Below are 21,409 nucleotides of genomic sequence, written 5' to 3'. Positions count from 1 at the left end.
TTCAATTTTTACATCCAAATCAGGTGAACGGTGTAGGAATTACAACAGTTTGCATATGTGCCTCCCACTTGTTAAGGGACCAAAAGTAATCGGACAGAATAATAATCATAAATCAAACTTTCACTTTTTAATACTTGGTTGCAAATCCTTTGCAGTCAATTACAGCCTGAAGTCTGGAACGCATAGACATCACCAGACGCTGGGTTTCATCCCTGGTGATGCTCTGCCAGGCCTCTACAGCAACTGTCTTCAGTTCCTGCTTGTTCTTGGGACATTTTCCCTTCAGTTTTGTCTTCAGCAAGTGAAATGCACGCTCAATCGGATTCAGGTCAGGTGATTGACTTGGCCATTGCATAACATTCCACTTCTTTCCCTTAAAAAACTCTTTGGTTGCTTTTGCAGTGTGCTTTGGGTCATTGTCCATCTGCACTGTGAAGTGGCGCCCAATGAGTTCTGAAGCATTTGGCTGAATATGAGCAGATAATATTGCCCGAAACACTTCAGAATTCATCCTGCTGCTTTTGGCAGCAGTTACATCATCAATAAATACAAGAGAACCAGTTCCATTGGCCGCCATACATGCCCACGCCATGACACTACCACCACCATGCTTCACTGATGAGGTGGTATGCTTAGGATTATGAGCAGTTCCTTTCCTTCTCCATATTCTTCTCTTCCCATCACTCTGGTACAAGTTGATCTTGGTCTCATCTGTCCATAGGATGTTGTTCCAGAACTGTGAAGGCTTTTTTAGATGTCGTTTGGCAAACTCTAATCTGGTCTTCCTGTTTTTGAGGCTCACCAATGGTTTACATCTTGTGGTGAACCCTCTGTATTCACTCTGGTGAAGTCTTCTCTTGATTGTTGACTTTGACACACATACACCTACCTCCTGGAGAGTGTTCTTGATCTGGCCAACTGTTGTAAAGGGTGTTTTCTTCACCAGGGAAATAATTCTTCGGTCATCCACCACAGTTTTCCGTGGTCTTTCGGGTCTTTAGTGTTGCTGAGCTCACCGGTGCGTTCCTTCTTTTTAAGAATGTTCCAAACAGTTGTTTTGGCCACGCCTAATCTTTTTGATATCTCTCTGATGGGTTTGTTTTGTTTTTTCAGCCTAATGAGGACTTGCTTCACTGATAGTGACAGCTCTTTGGATCTCATCTTGAGAGTTGACAGCAACAGATTCCAAATGCAAATAGCACACTTGAAATTAACTCTGGACCTTTTATCTGCTCATTGTAATTGGGATAATGAGGGAATAACACACACCTGGCCATGGAACAGCTAAGAAGCCAATTGTCCCATTACTTTTGGTCCCTTAACAAGTGGGAGGCACATATGCAAACTGTTGCAATTCCTACACCGTTCACCTGATTTGGATGTATATACCCTCAAATTAAAGCTGACAGTCTGCAGTTAAAGCACATCTTGCTGGTTTCATTTCAAATCCATTGTGGTAGTGTATAGTGCCAAAAATGTTAGAATTGTGTCGATGTCCCAATATTTATGGACCCGACTGTACATGCTTCTGGGAAGGGATGGATTAAAGCAACCTGTTGTTTTACCTTATAGTGCAAAGAAAGAATGCAGAATGAACCATGGGAATTTCTGTTCCCAAAAACTTTTCTTTATTTTACAAAAATAAAAAAGGTATATATTGCACACACCTTATTCGGTCACTAGTTCCACTGTAACCCCAACGGCTTTCTACTTGCTGGAAACGGTTAATATTACATTCTTTCCCTCGCAAGCAACATCTTGGTCTGTCAATAAATTCCACTCGAGGTTTGGGATTCACTGTAAAATGCAGGAACAAGCTCACAACCTCCCTATCAGTAAGTATTCCGGATTGTGCTGGACCTAGGAAATAGCAAAGAGAATTAAGGTAGAAAAAAACAACATGCATGTAAACATACTAGCATGGAGCATTACTAAATTTAAAATCAACTTTTTTGCCATTACAACCAGACTGTGCAACTTGCTGTACATTTTTAGTTTCCTCAACAACTATGCAAAGTGAGGGACTAATTGACTGGATACAATCTGATTGTATTATTTAGGCAAGTTCCCACAAAAGACAGTAGATGTTACATCTAAAAAGGAAATTGAACAGACTATATGATCTAATTTTAGGGCACATGATTTTCTTAACAACTGAGAATTTGGAATGTGGATTATCAAGCTATCAAGCTTATTGTGATCACTTGTTTGTTTTTCTGCTACTTTGCTAGTTCTGGTTCTCATAGACTGTGGCCTTTAGGTTTTCTTTGATTGTGTTGGGCATAGGGGGTGGAAGTTAGCATAAGTTCCCCACTGGGTCCTTTGGCTTGCAGGAATTATCGGAAGAAATGAAGTCATTAGTGACGGCTTTATATGCATCTACATAACCACGAGGGCAATTCTGGTGCAAGTTCAGAGAACTGGCCGTTTTCCTACAGGTCTGCCTGACTGCCACTTAAGAGTCAGTGGTAGTGGCACATGTTGGTGTGCAGGATAAGCAAAGCCTGAGTGGATGTGATGCAAATGGTTTCCCATCGGGTCCGATTGTTAGTTGATAATAGGCTTTCAACCCTTTACCTTTTAGAGTGGATGGGATCTGAGGGGATTTGAGGATGATGAATCCCCATCAGCAGATTTGGCACCCCCCATGTTTACGGTTAGTGGCATAATAAAATTCATAATCTGTCTGTCAAACAAAAAACAAAATTAGGTCAGCCCCAGGAAAACCCTCCCTCCCATGCTTCGGTTTTGTGAGCAAGCAGTACAAGAGCCAATACCACAGATGGGCGAAACTGTGTCCCTCAATTGATTTCAATAAAAGGGTTATACGCCTAGTACAAAAGTCTTATTTCCTTTATCATCCATTGAGGGACTCAGGAACATTCTGGATTCTTAACAGCGAGGACATCTAAAATATGTCCAACTGGGGGGTTGGGTGAAAGATTCAAACATTCAATAGATGTGGAGATCATAGTATAAGTTTCTGAAGTTATAAACGCTAGAATGCGGCTATTTGGGGGAGGGAACCGAATACAGAAATTGTCACGACCAAGGGAAAGGCACCGAGGATCAACCTGATGCAGGACAAGTAATAACCAATAAAGGGAAAATCTGAATTCTGAATAAGTTATGTGCCTCAGTCCGAGATGTGAAGAACCGACCAACCACAAAAAAAAAAAAAAAAAAAAAGAAGAAGAAAAACACGACACAGGTGGACTCGCACACTACTGGAACTCGAGAAAACTAGACCAACTATTGTCAACAAAAAGAAAGGTTTATTGGACCAAGCCCTAGCAGACAGATCCCTAAAGTTGGGTACAAATGGTACGAATATCGAACATTCGGACCCTGTGTGTACAACTGTACTTCCAAAAACCAGCATCCAATCAGCCAATGGCTGTGACGCTGATTAATGTGTTCTGCCTAGAGTTTCCCTGTCAGAACACAACGGCACAAAGGGAGAGATCACTGTACTAACATTGCTTAGTTATTACAGGGATCTGTAAGGTTTTTTTCCATTTCACCCACTTCGTTGAACTAAAAAAAAAAAAACCTGAATGTGTGTACCAGGCTTTAGGGAAAACTGGAACAGGCATGTCCATTAGTGGAACTGCAGAATAGGCCGACATCTAGCATACCTATCCCCTTAAAGCAGTATTAAACCCAAAAACAAATACTAATATATTGCAGCTTACCAATCCTTAGATATAGTGTCTACATATTTTTCTCCCTTTATTTCGCCTAGCATTCCAACTAGAAACACACTTTCTGTCTAAGGGTGTCTGCTTTCTGGCTGAAATATTAATGCTGACACCTTTGGACATCAGCATTGTCAGTCTGGGAGAGGGTAGCGTCACACTAGCAGATTTAGATGGACTTGACTAACAAATTAAAGCTCAACTCCAGCTAACACTTTATAAGCAGTTAAAGCAGTTTTTGTTTTGTTTTTTAATTTTGGGATACAGATTTTACATAAAGGAATAAAAGTGGACTATTGTCAACAGCTCTGTCAGTGTTAAATGGTGTGTTAAATGGTTTGTCTAAACCATGGGTACTCAACATGTGGCCATCAATCGCAAACCAGAGAAGCACATACCCAGGGTTGGCAACCCGCTGATTATGATCTTGGCTTTCCAAGCCATCATCCCACAGCATTGGAGTGCATTGAGCTGGAGCCAAGGAGGAAGGAAGAGGCTACGGAGAGAGCAAGAGACGCATAAGCTGATGCTTCCTTTGTAGCGTTGGCTCCTGTTCCAGGCAGAGTAATACCAAGTGCACTTTGCCTGGGACTTTTCTAGCAGCCTGGTGAGCTTTGTCAGCAGAAGCTGGCAGTGAAAAAGGTCAGTGCATCAAAAACAGATGCACTGCGCTTTTGCAATGGGCATATTAGCGCCTAAAAAAAGGTTAACAACTATTAGGCTGCTTTCACACTGATCCGTGGGGGCAGCGCAGTGCACCTGCGGGTTCCCTGCAGGATAGTTGCACTGACCCATAGACGTTTATTATATCCCACGGGTTTGGAGCGCTTTATGAAAGCGCACAAAGACTCCTGAATGCAGGAGTTTGGGTGCGCTTTCAGAAAGCGCCCATTCGCAATATTCAAGTCTATGGCAAACTGCAGTTAGCCTGCGGATCAATGTGAAAGCAGCCTAATCGTTGTTAACCCTTTTTTAGTTGCTAATATGCCCACTGCAAAAAGCGCAGTGTATGTGTGGTTTGATACACTGACCTTTTCCACTTTCAGCTTCTTCTGACATCACTCTCCAGGCTGCTTAGAAAAGGTAACTTTCCAGGTAACTGCAGAGCATCAGTTTGAAAGCAGGCTTATAGGGGGCTCAGGACAGTAAGGGTTCATTTACATTTGTGATTTCCGGGGCAGTGAAACGTGTTTTTACCAAGCCCCCCCATCCACTGCTGTAGCATCATGAAAGACTTACTGGCTGAATCACCAGATGAAATTAAATGGAAAAGCCTAAAAAACTCATGGCAGCACCCCCCCCCCCACTGCTTGGTTACTGGGCTTTCCCACTCTTCCTGGTACCACATCATAGGACTTTAGAATGGTGAGTGGGAGAAGACCAAGGGACATCTGTTACTTGATCTCCTCTGCAGTGAACGAAGCTGGACGTGACTATTTTGTTACTTGGTCTCCGAGCTTTCATTCCCAGGCTGTTACAATTAACAGAAGAATGGGAAGGAGTCCTTCCAACCAATACCCATAAGTGTTTCAATAGTATCCACAGTGCAAACCTTTCAAATCAGTTAATTAGATCTACAATTATGGGAATCATGCAACCTTTCCCTGTATTAAAAAAAAAAAAAAAAAAAGTTAAAAAAAAGGTAGGAATCCTAATGCTAGCACTAAAAATATTTACCTTACAGAGAATGGAAAAGGACTTAATGTCTAAAAGATCTTCGGCTTAGAACAGCAGGGTAGAGGGAATCAATCAGGTTAGAAATCACTTGTAAATCAGTCATTAGGACTAGAGTCATATGGAGTAAACTGTAAGGACCCAGAGTTTGCTTATTCTGTAGATTTTTCAAGCAGATTGCACCACTATTGGTGCAAAAAAGTGACAAAAACCCAAAGTGATTATAAAAGGGACCCTGTGAACATAAGGGGCCTTGTGGACAGAGGGGAGGCCACCTGTATTCCCAACCCCAAATAGCTAGTGCTGATAAGGGTGACAAAGGCACTGAACACCGGAAACAGAATCAGAGACCTGATAATCCATGAGGTGCTTCAAAAGCAGGAGTGAAGTGGTGCTTTTGCCAGGCTGAATAGTGGGAGAAAAAGTGTGAAGAATGCACAACATTCCACCCAGCGAATAATACCCTTCCCCTCAGCCTTAACTGCTACAGTGGTCAGATGGGGGTTTTCAAGTATTTTTTAAAGGGAACTTAACAGTACCAAATGTAAGTTAGCTCTCAGAGCTTCAGTCCCACTGGCCTTACTCCCTAGAAACTATCTCATAGATTGGGTCACAGCAGAAGCAGTCCTACGGCTCTGAACCTGGAAAGCACTGGGAGTCTAGTATACATAGTGTGACAAACCCAAGAGAGACAGAGGCTTTTGGAGGGGACTGCAGGCTAGCCTCTTGCCTACTGACCATGGCCCTGGCATCTGAGGGGGATCTATTCTTTAATGTGTGCCCGGGGGAGACCTTTGGAGTAGTTTACTTGGGATTCAAGTTCATGTTTCCCCAAAACACACAGACTCTGGGCACAGAGACCCCAAATCTGTATGTTGGTCCTCTAGTTCTCAAACTAGAACGGACTACTACAACCCCCTCCTTCCCAGACTCAGAGACTCTAAGAAGATATTGATGTACTTAGCAAAACAACCTGATGTGAGGACTATTGCGCCAATGTGTTTATTAAGGTGTTATGTGTCTTTCTACCATTGTGTGCCTCCTAGGTGTGCATTCCCATTGTTAATTGAGTCACCTATTGTGGGCCTGTTGGCGAGTCCTCTTGGAGGATCCTACATGATGAGATTAGACTGATGTCAGCTTCACCTTGTTATCTAATCAGTGTGGGATGTAATATTTGTTTTATTATTCATGTAAGGGCTCTGCCCCTATTTCTGGAGTGTATAAAAACCTGTTTTCTGTTCAATAAAGAGTTTGTTTGCATCAAGCTAGTGTTGCCTAGTCTTGGGTGCAATGCCCAGCTATAATACCTTGGTCCTGTGTCCCACTGGCAAGGAAGCAGTTCTCTGATGGAAAGCACAAGCTGGGTACCAGGCGTTCTGCCATACAAAGGTTTGGAAAGCACAAAGCAAAGTCCAACACCTGTCAGTCACCAGCTCTCTTCTCTGCCCTTCCAGTGCTTACTGGTGTGGTGGGGGTTAAGTAGGGGGTGGGAGAGGCTGGCTCAGGATTTCAGCACCATACTGAGAGGTTGACCCAGGTGCCAGTCAGGCATGTAGGTGGATCTTGACAATATTGTTGGGATCCCTGCAAAGCCTGGACTGGCTCTGTGAGATAAGCAAACAGAAGTCTTTGGCCTGTTGCTGGCTGAGCCTGGGTCACAGGAGTTCAGAACTATTATTATTTACAGCATTTATATAGCGCAAACCGTTTGCTCAGCGCTTTACAATATAACAGGAGACAATACAGCAACAATACAGTTCAATAAAAGAGGGATAGGAGGGCCCTGCTTCTTGGAGCTTACAATCTAGGAGGGAGGGGCAAGTGGTATAAAAAGGTAGTAACTGTGGGGGATGGACTGGTTGGAAGAGTAGAAGATTCCATTATTAGCTGAGGGCAGGATAGGCTTCCCTGAAGAGATAGGTTTTCAGAGATCGCCTAAAAGTGAGCAGAGTAGGCGATAGTCTGATAAATTGGGGTAGAGAGTTCCAGAGGATGGGGAAGCTCTGGAGAAGTCTTGGAGACGAGCATTGGAGGAGGAGACAAGTGAGCTAGAGAGTAGGTCTTGCGGAGAGCACGGTTTGGGTGATATTTAGAGACAAGATCAGTGATGTAATTTGGGGCAGAGTTATAAATGGCTTTATAAGTTATTGTTAATGTTTTGAATTTTATCCCTTGGGCAATGGGAAGCCAGTGGAGGGATTGGCAGAGAGGGGTGGCAGATACAGAACGATTAGTAAGGTGGAGGAGTCTGGAAGCAGCATTCATGATAGATTGAAGAGAGGATAGCCTGCGATTAGATATGCCAATGAGGAGGGAGTTACAATAGTCAAGGCGAGATATAACAAGGGAGTGAATAAGTTGCTTAGTGGTTTCCGAGGTTAGGAACGGGTGTACCTTGGAGATGTTGCGCAGGTGAAGTCTACAAGGATTGGACACTGATTAGATTTTGGGGTGAAAGGACAGATGGGAGTCTAGGATTACAACTAGTACCCTTGCATGAGGGGAGGGACTGATGATTGTGTTATTGATCTTGATGGAGAGGTCAGGGGAGGGGGCGCGAGCTGGGGGAATGCTAAGAGCTCAGTTTTGGAAAGATTGAGTTTGAGGAAGTGGCGGGACATCCATGCCGATATGTCACTTAGTAGGTTAGTAATGCGAGAGGAGACTGAAGGGGCGAGGTGAGGGGTAGAAAGATAGATTTGTGTGTCATAAGCATAGAGATGGTACTTAAAGCCATGGGAGTTTATCAAGTGACCAAGGGAGGATGTGTAGATGGAGAAGAGAAGGGGTCCAAGGACAGAACCTTGAGTGACCCCTACAGAAAGAGGAAGTGAAGAGGAGGAGGCAGCGTTATAGGTAAAGAGAGGTCAAGTAGTAAGAGTATGGAGTAGTGGCCATTGGTTTTAGCAGTTAGCAGATTAGTGAGTTTTAGTAGGGCAGTTTCAGTGGAGTGTGTGACGGTCGTGGTGTCAGACCCCAGCCCTTCTCACCAAACTCGTGACCGAAGGACTAGCCAATCTAAAGCCGTGCTGTCACGTGCGTAACAATGCCACGCCAAGCTGCACCCTGCACAAATATTTTCTAGCTAATGGACCAGGTTTAGTATAAGGTATACTAAGTGGGATGGATGTCTGTGCAGTGGCGATGCCCCTACGAACTGCGTCAATCTTGTTTTTGAAATGATTTGCAATATTGTGAGCAGTGGAGTGAGGTACTGGGTGGAGGTGGAGAAAGTAGAGAGTTAAAAGTAGACGACGAGGACTGGATAACAAGGTATTAATAAGAGTGACAAAGTAGACTTGTTTGGCAGCACGAAGGGAGGAATTGTATGTTAAGAAAGCAGATTTATATAGGGTGAATGCTTTGGTTTTACGCCACAATCGCTCCAGTACACGATGCTTCATGTTGTTAGAGGAGCAAGTGAGTCTAATGTGGATGAAAGCGAACTGTTGTAGACAGCAGTGGCCAGGTCAGGGCAGGACAGGGGAGAGATTCTGTCATAGAGTTGGTCAGTTGCAGAGTGGAAAGGAGCAGGGTTCAAATTGTGAAGGTTTCTGCGGGTAATTGTTGGCTCCTTGGAGGGATAGGTGTTTGAAGACGAGGACACTGTGAAGGTGATGGGATTGTGATCAGAGAGAGGATAGGGGGTGTTTGTGAGGTTGTAGGGAGTGCATGGGAGAATACAATTGTAATGTATTCCCATCAGAGTGAGTGGAGGACTGTATACATTGTGCTAAGGCAAAAGATGAGGTTATGTTGAAGAATTGGGATGTAGCCGGGTTGTTCACATTAATAGGGATGTTAAAATCTGTTAAAATCTCCGAGAATGATAGTGAGGAGAGAAAGTAGGGTAGCCAGGTGGAGAAGTCATCAAGAAAGCGGGACACCGGTCCAGGAGGCCGATAGATCACTGCAATCCTCAGAGAAATGGGAGAAAACAGCCGGATGCAGTGAGTCTCGAAAGAAGGGAGGGAGGGTTATGGAGGACTTGAAAGGTGCTCAGTGGGGATAGAAGCAAACCAACTCCACCACCTTTCCGACCACTGGGTCTGGGTGAGTGGGTCCAGAGAAGGCCTCCATAGGAAAGTGTTGTGGAAGAAGAAAGGTCATGGACAGAGGTGAGCTTATTACAGACAGAGCGGGCATTGCATAGCGCACATGAAAAAGGGAGGGTGGTTTTTGGGAGCACAGGGACTGATATTAAATTGAGATTGTGGCTATTCCCGGAAGAAAGAGGATGCCTAGTGTGGGGGTGAGATACTAGAGAACCAGGGTTTGGGGAGATATCCCCAGAGGTTAGGAGAAGAAGAAGGGTGAGGAAAGGAAAGTAAGATGGGAGTGGGATGTACACGAGTGTACATGCCGCTCTGGTGTTTGGGTCAGCAGGAGAGTGAAGTATCAGCAGGAGGTGATGAGAGCAGTAGTAGGGAGATGGTAGCAGTGAGGGTGAGATGTACAAGTTTTGGGGTGGAGCAGAGGGGTAAAGAAGTGAGATTTTGGGAACGCAGGATAGTAATATGAAAAGGTGGAGTGGAGGAGACATATTAAAAAGGTACACAGAGTGGGACTCAGACTTGTTAGAGATGTTTCCCAGGGTGTTTGCTTGCAGTCTGTCCAGCGTGCAGTAGAGTTTCTTGCTGTTGTTGTGTCTTTCTGCTGCTTGAGTTATCCTGCTTTAGTTAAACTGCTGTGTTCAACTGCGTCTTAGCACTCCATCAAAAGTAAGTATACGTCTGTGACCCAGAAGAAAAGTATGGCCAAAAGAGCTTTGGCCATACTTCTCTAAGTAAGATTGAGAATTGTTTCAAAATTTTACGTTCATCTAGAGCGGATTTGAAGCAACTCTATTAATTGTATACAATACTGTATTTATTATACAGCTCATAAAAAAAAAAAAAAAAAAAATATTCACCCCCTTAAGAGTTTTCATGTTTTACCAATTTACCTTTTTTTATATCGATCAACAGAAATTGGTTAAGGTTACAATGAAAGTATATCCCTGCAAATGTGAGACAAATTGTTTATCCCAAAACACTGAAAAATACAGCCAGTTCTAGTCAGTATTTGTTAAATGCACCTTTGGCATCAATTCTTTTCCATTCTTTGTATTTTGCTGCATTTGTTCTACCCAAAAGAGTTACAAGCCTTCCAGAGTCTTCTGTAGATAAGCATCCCTAGAGTATGAGGCTGCCACCATCGTGCATCACAGTATACAGTAAAAAATTTAAAAAACCCACTTTCTTCCAGCTGAATTTAAAGTCTTTTGTGCCTTCTGGCATATTGTAGGCATTAAATATTATGATGGCGATACATGGTTAGAAAAAGCGTTCGATATGCTGGTTCAAATTTCGAAACGTTAACGTTCGAAACATGGGCTAATTTCAATTATCGAAATGCAAAGTTTGAGGACAAAAAAAGAACCGCCATGTTGGATTTTTTGAGCCAAAACAATTGATTTTCTACCATTAGTAGTGGAATCAATCAAAAACCATTCGAATAAAAAAAAAAATTAAAAATCTACAGCGTATGCACATGTAAATGTAACACCCGAAGCTCAAGCAATGAAAAGAAAGATCTTTCTTTTAAAAACAGCTGGCGTGTGGAAGGGTTCACAAAATCTTTACATAATTTCCAATGGTCGGCGAAAAATTTACTATTTATTTTGTGAACGATAGATAATATGTCAACAATTAAGGGAAATATTTCAATACAATGAAGGCATTATTGCATGCACATTCAACAGATCTTTAAAAAAAATTATCTATCCATGTTTGGCCAAGCATTGATTCACAGAGGCTTCAGTTTTTGTTTTTTTTTTAACACTACTCCATAAGCCCCTGTTCACGCCAATGTGATTTGACCGTTCAAAATTGCATGACAAGTTGCACCCTATTTGTGCCTATGGAAACGTTCAAATCGAAGTGACTCATAATTTTATAAAAGGTTCCTGCACTATTTTTGGCTATTTCATACAGTCAGGTCCATAAATATTGGGACATTGACACAATTCTAACATTTTTGGCTCTATACACCACAATGGATTTGAAATGAAACGAACAAGATGTGCTTTAACTGCAGACTGTCACCTTTAATTTGAGGGTATTTACATCCAAATCAGGTGAACGGTGTAGGAATTACAACAGTTTGCATATGTGCCTCCCACTTGTTAAGGGACCAAAAGTAATGGGACAATTGGCTTCTCAGCTGTTCAATGGCCAGGTGTGTGTTATTCCCTCATTATCCCAATTACAATGAGCAGATAAAAGGTTCGGAGTTCATTTCAAGTGTGCTATTTGCATTTGGAATCTGTTGCTGTCAACTCTCAAGATGAGATCCAAAGAGCTGTCACTATCAGTGAAGCAAGCCATCATTAGGCTGAAAAAACAAAACAAACCCATCAGAGAAATAGCAAAAACATTAGGCGTGGCCAAAACAACTGTTTGGAACATTCTTAAAAAGAAGGAACACACCAGTGAGCTCAGCAACACCAAAAGACCCGGAAGACCACGGAAAACAACTGTGGTGGATGACCGAAGAATTCTTTCCCTGGTGAAGAAAACACCCTTCACAACAGTTGGCCAGATCAAGAACACTCTCCAGGAGGTAGGTGTATGTGTGTCAAAGTCAACAATCAAGAGAAGACTTCACCAGAGTGAATACAGAGGGTTCACCACAAGATGGAAACCATTGGTGAGCCTCAAAAACAGGAAGGCCAGATTAGAGTTTGCCAAACGACATAAAAAAAAGCCTTCACAGTTCTGGAACAACATCCTATGGACAGATGAGACCAAGATCAACTTGTACCAGAGTGATGGGAAGAGAAGAGTAAGGAGAAGAAAAGGAACTGCTCATGATCCTAAGCATACCACCTCATCAGTGAAGCATGGTGGTGGTAGTGTCATGGCGTGGGCATGTATGGCTGCCAATGGAACTGGTTCTCTTGTATTTATTGATGATGTGACTGCTGCCAAAAGCAGCAGGATGAATTCTGAAGTGTTTCGGGCAATATTATCTGCTCATATTCAGCCAAATGCTTCAGAACTCATTGGACGCCGCTTCACAGTGCAGATGGACAATGACCCAAAGCATACTGCAAAAGCAACCAAAGAGTTTTTTAAGGGAAAGAAGTGGAATGTTATGCAATGGCCAAGTCAATCACCTGACCTGAATCCGATTGAGTATGCATTTCACTTGCTGAAGACAAAACTGAAGGGAAAATGCCCCAAGAACAAGCAGGAACTGAAGACAGTTGCAGTAGAGGCCTGGCAGAGCATCACCAGGGATGAAACCCAGCGTCTGGTGATGTCTATGCGTTCCAGACTTCAGGCTGTAATTGACTGCAAAGGATTTGCAACCAAGTATTAAAAAGTGAAAGTTTGATTTATGATTATTATTCTGTCCCATTACTTTTGGACCCTTAACAAGTGGGAGGCAAATATGCAAACTGTTGTAATTCCTACACCGTTCACCTGATTTGGATGTAAATACCCTCAAATTAAAGCCGATAGTCTGCAGTTAAAGCACATCTTGTTCTTTTCATTTCAAATCCATTGTGGTGGTGTATAGAGCCAAAAATTTTAGAATTGTGTCGATGTCCCAATATTTATGGACCTGACTGTATGTGACTTGCACAGACAAATGTGTAAATAGTCGCACAGATGTCAGGAAAGCTGCAAATGAAAATCGCACTGACCAGCGGCTTTGAAATTATGCTGCTTCAAGCGAAGCAGCACGATTTCAAAGCCGCATTCAGTGTGAACCAGGACGAAGTTTACACTGATGCGGTGCAGCACATCGCATGCTATTTCTGTGCGGTGCAATTTGAGCCATACATTTTGTATGGCTCAAATTGCACCGCATGCGCACCAAAAAAGTGCAGGACCCTTTTTTAGGCCGCACTAGTATCCAATCACATGGGTATTCACACCCATGCGATCCGATTCTACACAACGCACCACGTTTTGCAAACGGATTTCAGGGTGTCGTTAACTTAAAATACACACCCGCAGTGGTTCGTATGAACAGGGTGCAATTATAATGCGTTGCGGCAATCGTACAGAAACCGGTGCGAATTCCGCACCGCATCAATGTGAATCCAGTCTGAAGCTCCTGGACAACATCTGTTGCATGATTTGTCTTCTAATCAAATGGCTGGTTATATACAGATTTGAAGACCTTTGACTGTACACAGGTGATCTCCCTTTAGCTAGTATATGATCAACTTAATTTTGTGATTAAATGTTCTAGGACAATAAAATTTAAGCCTTCAGTTATGTTTTATATTGCATTATATTGTGTTACACTACTGCAAGTCACCTAAAATTAAACCAGGTGGGTCAAGGAGCAGTGCGGGACTCTCCTAGCCTCTGCAAACTGCTTGTAAGACATGCAACATAAAGGAGGTGTGTGGTTATAAAAGGGTGAGTTGATTTACTGACAAAAAAAGAATATACAAGACTACCTGCAGCAAATTCTTCAATTGTCATAAGTGGGAACCGGATAAGGGACAATGCTTTGCCAAGAGCTTTGCGTTTATTCTCTGATGTTATTGGTTGCTGCTGTCGCTGGCATTCTGCCTCAGACCAGCGAACTACTGCATTAAAGAGTCTGATTTCACGGATCCCCAGTGTATCCCGTTCCAGCACTGCAACTAAGGTATCTGCAAGACAAGCAAAAAGGAGAGGGGTACATTTTAGGGCATTTATAAAAAAATAAAGCCAACTGTGGCAAGAACTGCACATAGATTACAAACACAATATCTGAAGATTAAATGTGCCATAACGAGGGTGAAAGAGTACTGAATGGAAAAGTATATTCAAGTGAAAGGATGCATTAGTACTACTGGCTTTAGTAGTTCCAAAATAATGACATACCACATCAAACTTTGTCAGGTTCATGTTGAAGGCACACTAGCAGCTGCATTAAAATGAAAAATCGCTCTTCAGAAGGCATTTGACAGATGGTGAGGAGCCATTATATCGCCTCCTCACTGCCTGATTAACGCCTTTAACTCCCCCCCCCCCCCCAGCACAATGGTTTAGAATATGCATAACTCTTATTATAGTGAAGATTAAAGCATTTTAAATATTTTTCAGGGTCAAATACTGGTTATAATTATTCTGTATTTGCAGATTGAGCCAGCAAGTAAACAATTATACAGTTCACACCATGTCCATTGAACTGCATTGAAATGTACACCACTGTACACGCATTGTAAGACCAGGGCACATCGAACACTGTAGGATTGTTTCACACCTCAATTTTAAACGCACACACTTTTCAAACTAAATCAATGGAAATTCATGAAAACGTATGTAAAACAAATACGCTGAAGTGCAATGTAATGTGCCTTTAGAAAGCATCATATAGACTAGGTGAGGTGTAAACATACAGAAATACACATCAATGTGTTTTAATATACTTTTATAGCCACAAAATAGGTGTAAATGCAGCTAAAACATTTATTTTGAGATAAATACAGGGATTTATTTAACAACATCTGTATGATTATGCTAGTACTCTAGCAGTCTCCGCTTTCAGTATTTTGAGTCAAAGACATGAAGCAAGCACAGCGAAAAGTTATTTGGCACAAGTCAAAACTCGATCGGAATACAGGATTTATTTTAGGTCAGCGAATAAAAGTACTGTAGTCTTAACATTTGCATGACAGTCAGGTAACTAGTTTGATGAAGCCGTTAAGCAATGGCAGCCCGCAAACCTCTTTAGAACAGGTTTCCTTTAACCTTCATGGCAATTACTGCTTTTGAACCATGTTGATTTCACAGTGCAAGATTATCAATTTACTTAAAGTGTTACTAAACCCAGGACCCTGCATTCACTATCTGGTCTACCACAGTACACAGAATATGGAGATGCAATTATTTTAGTAAATATAAACTGCTAAATTCACCTTTCCTCATCAGCAGTTAGAGCAGTCTTGTAACATCTATCAGTGTCCAGCAGGGCACTGGTTAAACCTAGCAGGAGTAGTTTTCATTCTTCCCGATTGTCCTATGATGCTGCATAACCCCTGACCCTCGGTTTGAACAGGGATGCTCAAATGCACTCTAGTAAGAAAAAAAAAAAAAACTCTCTAGCAATACACACCAAACTGAGAATGTGCAGCTTGCCCCCAAGGCTCTATTCTATCAGCAGATGGATTGGGGACAATAGAAGGGGAGGATCAGAGAAGACAGGATCAAATATCCTTTTTATACAATGTGGAGGATTAACTCCTTAGGTTCCACAGTGAGTATGACAAGCATGCTTTACTGCATAACTATAAAAGCTTCAGTACAATTTAGACCAAGCTGCAACCGCAGAGTCCGTTTAGGCAGAGAAATTTGATGTCTTATCTCTCCAGTTTTAAAAAGGAGGAAAAATCCAGGCTTGCCATAATGGTTTACAGTGCATATAGAGCAAAAACTTGGTTGGTGTAATGGTAATGTGTACTGGGCACACGAAAATATGTGTGTGGCAACCATGTTGGTCAGGAATCTTAGCGCGATAATGACATTTAAGTAGAATAGGGACACATTGCAGCAGTGAATTCCTAGGAGTGCACCTCCATAACCTAATAACTTAAGTCACAATTCTACAAGGGTCTGGGATTTCAAAAGAACCAATCAGCTCAACTTAGGGACAGCAGAAACCAGTCTGCTGGCCACTTCTTAGCAGATATCCTCTCACTAGCCCACTGCTGTAAATAATTTAGCTGGAGTAGTCTGCCAATACACATTGCCGTTTATCTTTCCTTGTATTCCATTATTCCTGAGATAATAAACATTTGGCAAAGCTATCAGTCTAACTGTAATAGCTACTGTAAAACAATAAAAAATTTTATTATGTCATGCTTGGAGCCTCAGGGTAATTAAACCCATTAGGAGTACATGACACTCCATAAAAGGTCTACCCAGGGCTGATTGATATCGTAAAAGCATTTAGACCTGATCATTGGCTAATAGGCGTTCCTCTCTGACTGGTTATTAGCAAAGAATCAAAAAGCTCAGTGTATTTCAGTGTATTTCATAAGTCTTGAGATAACAACAGTACAGCCAGAAAAAAAGGACACATTTACCTCTATCAGTTAATTAACAGCGGTTTAAGCCCAAACATCCCTATATAGGATGGGAAGCTAATGGGGCACATTACCCCTCTTAGGTAAAGTAGACATCCAACACCCCTCATATTTATATTCATTCAAAAGGGAATTTCACAATGGACAATTTGCAAGTTAGCAGATGGCCTATAGGTATTTAAATATATTAATACCTATAGAAAACTGGATCTGTGGCATGACCATAAACACAGTGACATCCCATTGGTCACTCCTCAGCCGCTTAATTGGTAAGATTATTTCTGTCAACACCCCTCCCAAGGTCCAGAAAAGGAGGCTGCATCCACATTTGACAGCTCACATTTGACCATCAAAACATCATCTGTAAAGTCTTATGAGAGCCACTGTACCATTTTGTTTGTTGCTTGGAATCTGCTGAATCAAGACTTGATAAGTATTTTCCATCCTTCAACCCGTGTTGCATTGTTGTCTCTTTGCTACCTTTGTAATACCCTCTCTCTCTGTAAATATTTTATCTGCACCATTTTCTACCCTTTCATTAACAAAGAAGGTTTTGAAAAGTGTTGAAACTGTCTGTCATGCACTATTGCAGAACTTAAAGCGGAGTTCCACCCAAAAGGGGAAGTTCCGCTTTAAGGCCTCGCCCCTTGCTTCCGGTTAAGGATTGGCACCTTTTGGAAGTGGGTACTCGATTTTGATAAGTACCCACTTCTGTTGTGATCACCTAGGCAATCGGAAGGAGAAGTTGTCCTCCCTCCCCATAGTCTTCTGGGACACGTCCTAGAAGACTACAGGACCATTCACAAGGCATTGCGCTACACGAGCATGAGCAGTGGGCACCCAGCTGTGAAGCCGCAAGCTGTCACAGCCGGGTGCCCAAACTTAGGATGCCGGCTCCGGGGAGTGAGGGTGGCTGGTGAAAGGGGCTGCGGTGAGCACACCGCTGGATCATGGGACAGATGAGTGGTTGTTTTTTTTAAAAGTCAGCAGCTACAATTTTTGTAGCTGCCGACTTATTTTTTGTAGGTTTGACTGGAGTTCCGCTTTAAAGAATCCCTGTCTCTTTGAAGAGCGCCACTACATGGCAAGTGTACGGATATACCTGTCTGTGGTGACAGTGTATGTACAAACGTTTATTTAAAGCACTGGTATTGCTAATATAGTGAACAGGCGATAGGCCAAACCCCCAATCTGGTGGCAGAGTAAAGGGTTAATTGCTTAGTTACCAAAACACGTGACAATCACTCTCAATCTGTTGGCACTTAGACGGTGGTCCTGCTAGCTGAAAAATCTTTGTGGGTGAGGGTGAAAGTGTCATTGTCGTGTATCAATGACAGAGCAGTGAGAGTTTGACAAAGCCATTTGTCACAAGCTGGTGCAGAGGGCAGTGGTCTGGCACCGCATTTGTCACAATTGGGTAGGGAAGAATTAGAACTTCTGGCACTTTTTACTGCAGTCATTATCCCTCCTGGGTAGATTTGCCCTATCCATTTAATCTGATGACCATTGTCACTGGGATAGAAAATTATAAAAAATCCAAACCTTTTACAGTTGTCTCCAGAACAGGAATAGAGTGTATATATATTCTAATAAGAACACTTGTTCTGGGGACAAATGTCTAAGAGGGGAATTCACTCACTATGTATAATTGTACTCTTACTTCCTGTTCTGTCTCCATGCCAGGAAGTGAAGGCAAATCCCCCCAACAGGACACAGACAACAAAATAAACTAGCTTGGGTTTTAACTGTCCTCTATTCTTTTTTTTTTTTTTTTTTTTTAAAGATAAACACCCTGAAAAAAGTTTTGGGTATATAAACACTACAGGATTAGGTTATCAAAAATCGTTGGGCAAATTTCAAAAGCCTTTGCCTTGTGATTTCTGGCTGTATCTTGCTTAATTTGTTGATTTCCTACAGTTGTCAGCTCCTTCTAGTGGCCATAATATAGTATTTGCCTGATTAAGGTTTTTTCAGAAAAATATGTATATTATGGCCACTGAATGGAGCTGATGATCATAGGAAATCAACATATTGACCAAAATACAGCAAAAATTCATGAGGGCTGGGCAAATGCGAACAACTGTGTTTATACACAGACTCCCAAGTCTCCGGTCTGGTCACAAAACCCCTTAATTAATTTCTCTCATTTATGAGGAAAGATTAGAGGAACTGAATTTATTCTCTCTTGAGAAGAGGAGATTAAGGGGGGATATGATCAACATGTATAAATACATCAGTGGCTCATATAGTGAGCTTGGTGTAGAGCTATTCACCCTGAGGTCATCACAGAGGACAAGGGGGCACTCTTTACGTCTGGAGGAAAATAAATTTAATCTCCAAATACAGAAAGGTTTCTTCACAGTAAAAGTTGTGAAAATGTGGAATAGACTCCCTCAAGAGTTGGTTCTGGCCAGCTCAGTGGATTGTTTTAAAAAAGGCCTGGATTCTTTCTTGGATACACAGAATATAACTGGATACTAACATTTATAGGTAAAGTTGATCCAGGGAAAATCCAATAACCTTTTTTCAGCCAGACTAACTATGTAACTAAGCTCTATTTAGTGCAATAGCCAGGACTGTAGCTTGGGATTGATAGATCAGATTTTCTTTCCTGCTATATATGAAGAAAACAGATATTGCTTTTCCATATATACTAGATATCATTACTATGGCCCTAACCCTTACAGTGGATTCACACATGTGCGGTGCAAATTGAAGCTCAGGTTTCATAGATAATTGACAGTAGTAGTTCAGCGGTTCATGTCAGGTTTACATCAGGTTCAGGACAGGATTAGCTCAGGATTTTATCCTGTTCTCACATATGCGGCTTAGAAAATGGTTCCTATAGAAGTCAATACACTGTAATAAACACATGAACCTGAAGGCACTGGTCAGAAATTGTACATGACTCTTCCAGACCGCACTAATCCTGCACCGCAAGTGCACTGGACATATGTGAACAGGCACCATAGGAAGCAATCCAATCGGCATATATGTGAACCGGCACTAAGTCTTTATTAGGACTATGAAAGGCATACACCAACAGCCAACTCTAGTGGGAAAGCATTCACTTGGATGAAAAAAAATGAGAGGGGGAAAGAAAAACATTAAAAAAAAATGTTTGTACTCCTCGTATAAAATTATTTTAGGACTACATGCACATGGGTGCACTTTCCCATGAAGAGTAAAGACTTATTTCTGATGTACTGGATATCCTAGAGCTACTCGCAGCCACATAAAGACATGAAGGTGGCTGTATGCAGGTATTGGTGTAAAGATGTGCACAGGTGTAAAGCACCAACCACAACTAAGATTATATGTCTGTACACATGTATTATACTACAAAAGACAGCCCTTTTACCCATTTAGGTCTATGAGCGGTTATACCCAGTTCTAGGATATCTGGCACATATGTTAAAAATAGGCAGTGTCCTTACACTCCACAGGCAAACGCACCCACATGCAAGTAGCCTTAGTCCTTTGAGGGAGACAGGAAGTCTTTTAGCCTTCAGGTTACACCATCACCTGCAGTAGGATTGAATATTGACTAACAAAAAAGTGTAGGCCAGTCCAGGATAGTTTATTGAGCATGCCTCATAATTTACAAAAACAGTGTGCTGGTACACGCAAATAAGTGGGCCGTGTCCCTCAATAGCCTCCAAAAAAGGGATTTTCCGGCAAATACAAAAGTCCAATTTCCTTTCTTGTCCATTGATGGAAACAGGAAGCCTTTTACCTTCAGGGCATCCAAAAGCAGTCTAATTGAGGAGTGGGCGGTACAGAAAACAAAATACTAGCAGGCCCAAGAGCAGAACAGAATTGGGGACTGCCTGCAGGTCCAAGAGCCACCAAAAAGGACCTTCCACATGAAGCTGGCATCATATAAGGTAAAAACATCCAACTGGTAGAATGTGAGACCATGTGAACAGAAGAACAGGTGTCAGCCTGGCAATCTGGGAAACAACTGCTTGATGCCAAAATCCCAAGAAGCACTTACAGATTTAGCAGAGTGTGTAATGCTCGTGCGTACCTGGCACACGAATGGCTGTTCGTAGCAGCCATTTTGTTCAAGTCGCAAGTCCCCGATGCCATTTCGTCATAAGAAGGCATAGCACAGGGACCTTTTCCTTTCTCCTCCTCCTTTCAGCTCATACAATCCACAAACGCTTAACTGCTGCCAGACAACCCTGACCAGTCTGGTAAAAGGACTAGCTGGAGCTAACCCCCAATATACATCTGCAGGGCCCATAAAAGTGTCTGACTTAGCCACTTCAGTGACCTGAAATTCACCAGACATTGGGTCATAAATACAGTGCTCAGCATAAATGAGTACACCCCAACAGATTTGTCAGAACACCTTTACTTTCTTTTCAGAATCAACATTTTCTACAAAATACTCCCACCAATGCAGGCCATTGATTGTAAACAAGATTTGTTCATTTGCAAACACAAAAAAAAAATTTTCCTAACAAATTCACTCAAGACCATGTTGCAAAAATGAATACACCTCAATGAAAGTCTTAGGAGCAATGCTAAATTTTAGACAACAAAATCCTAATTAACAAGAATTTAACTACAGGCAAGTCTAGTTATTCATTAAACAGGTGTCCAGTAGACCGTTGATTAGAAAAGGGTGTTACCTAAAGGAAATCCCGTCCCATTTCATGAAGTCAGCAATGGCACCACATACTGTAGAAGAGAAATGTCACAAGGCCTGAGAAAGAAAATAATTTCTTTACGCAGGAAAGGTGAAAGCTACAAGAAGATCAGCAAAGCTTTACTTATCAGTCAGAATACTGTATCAAAAGTGATACAAACATTTTACAAAGATGGAACTGGAAAGGGCTGAAGAAAATTGCCATCCATGTTCAATGCAAATAACCAAGTAGAAAGCCAAACTGGGGTGATTGTTTCTAGTGACACAAAACAGCATACATTGCAGAGGAATGGCATGCAT

At 42.0% G+C, this 21,409-nt stretch overlaps 1 protein-coding gene across 5 annotated transcripts in view; it reads right to left on the bottom strand.

Moving 5' to 3' along the window:
- The window catches only part of BTBD2 (BTB domain containing 2), a 130,785-nt gene that overhangs the window by 36,399 nt on the left and 72,977 nt on the right, over positions 1 to 21,409 (bottom strand). For 3 of the 5 annotated variants that reach the window (XM_089687454.1, XM_089687449.1, XM_089687452.1), the window contains 2 exons: positions 13,834 to 14,034; positions 1,668 to 1,860 (listed from right to left, as the gene is read on the bottom strand). In XM_089687454.1, the coding sequence (XP_089543580.1) occupies positions 1,668 to 1,860; positions 13,834 to 14,034 (394 nt within the window). The remainder of the gene's footprint in view (positions 1 to 1,667; positions 1,861 to 13,833; positions 14,035 to 21,409) is intronic. The other 2 variants (XM_089687451.1, XM_089687453.1) reach the window with 1 other exon arrangement.

Source organism: Staurois parvus, unplaced genomic scaffold (assembly GCF_062004578.1).
Source record: "Staurois parvus isolate SC_StPar_1 unplaced genomic scaffold, SC_StPar_1.0 ptg000425l, whole genome shotgun sequence".
Classification (NCBI taxonomy): Eukaryota; Metazoa; Chordata; class Amphibia; order Anura; family Ranidae; genus Staurois; species Staurois parvus.
Note: the sequence above shows the minus strand (reverse complement) of the source record. Positions and strands in the feature narration are given on the sequence as shown.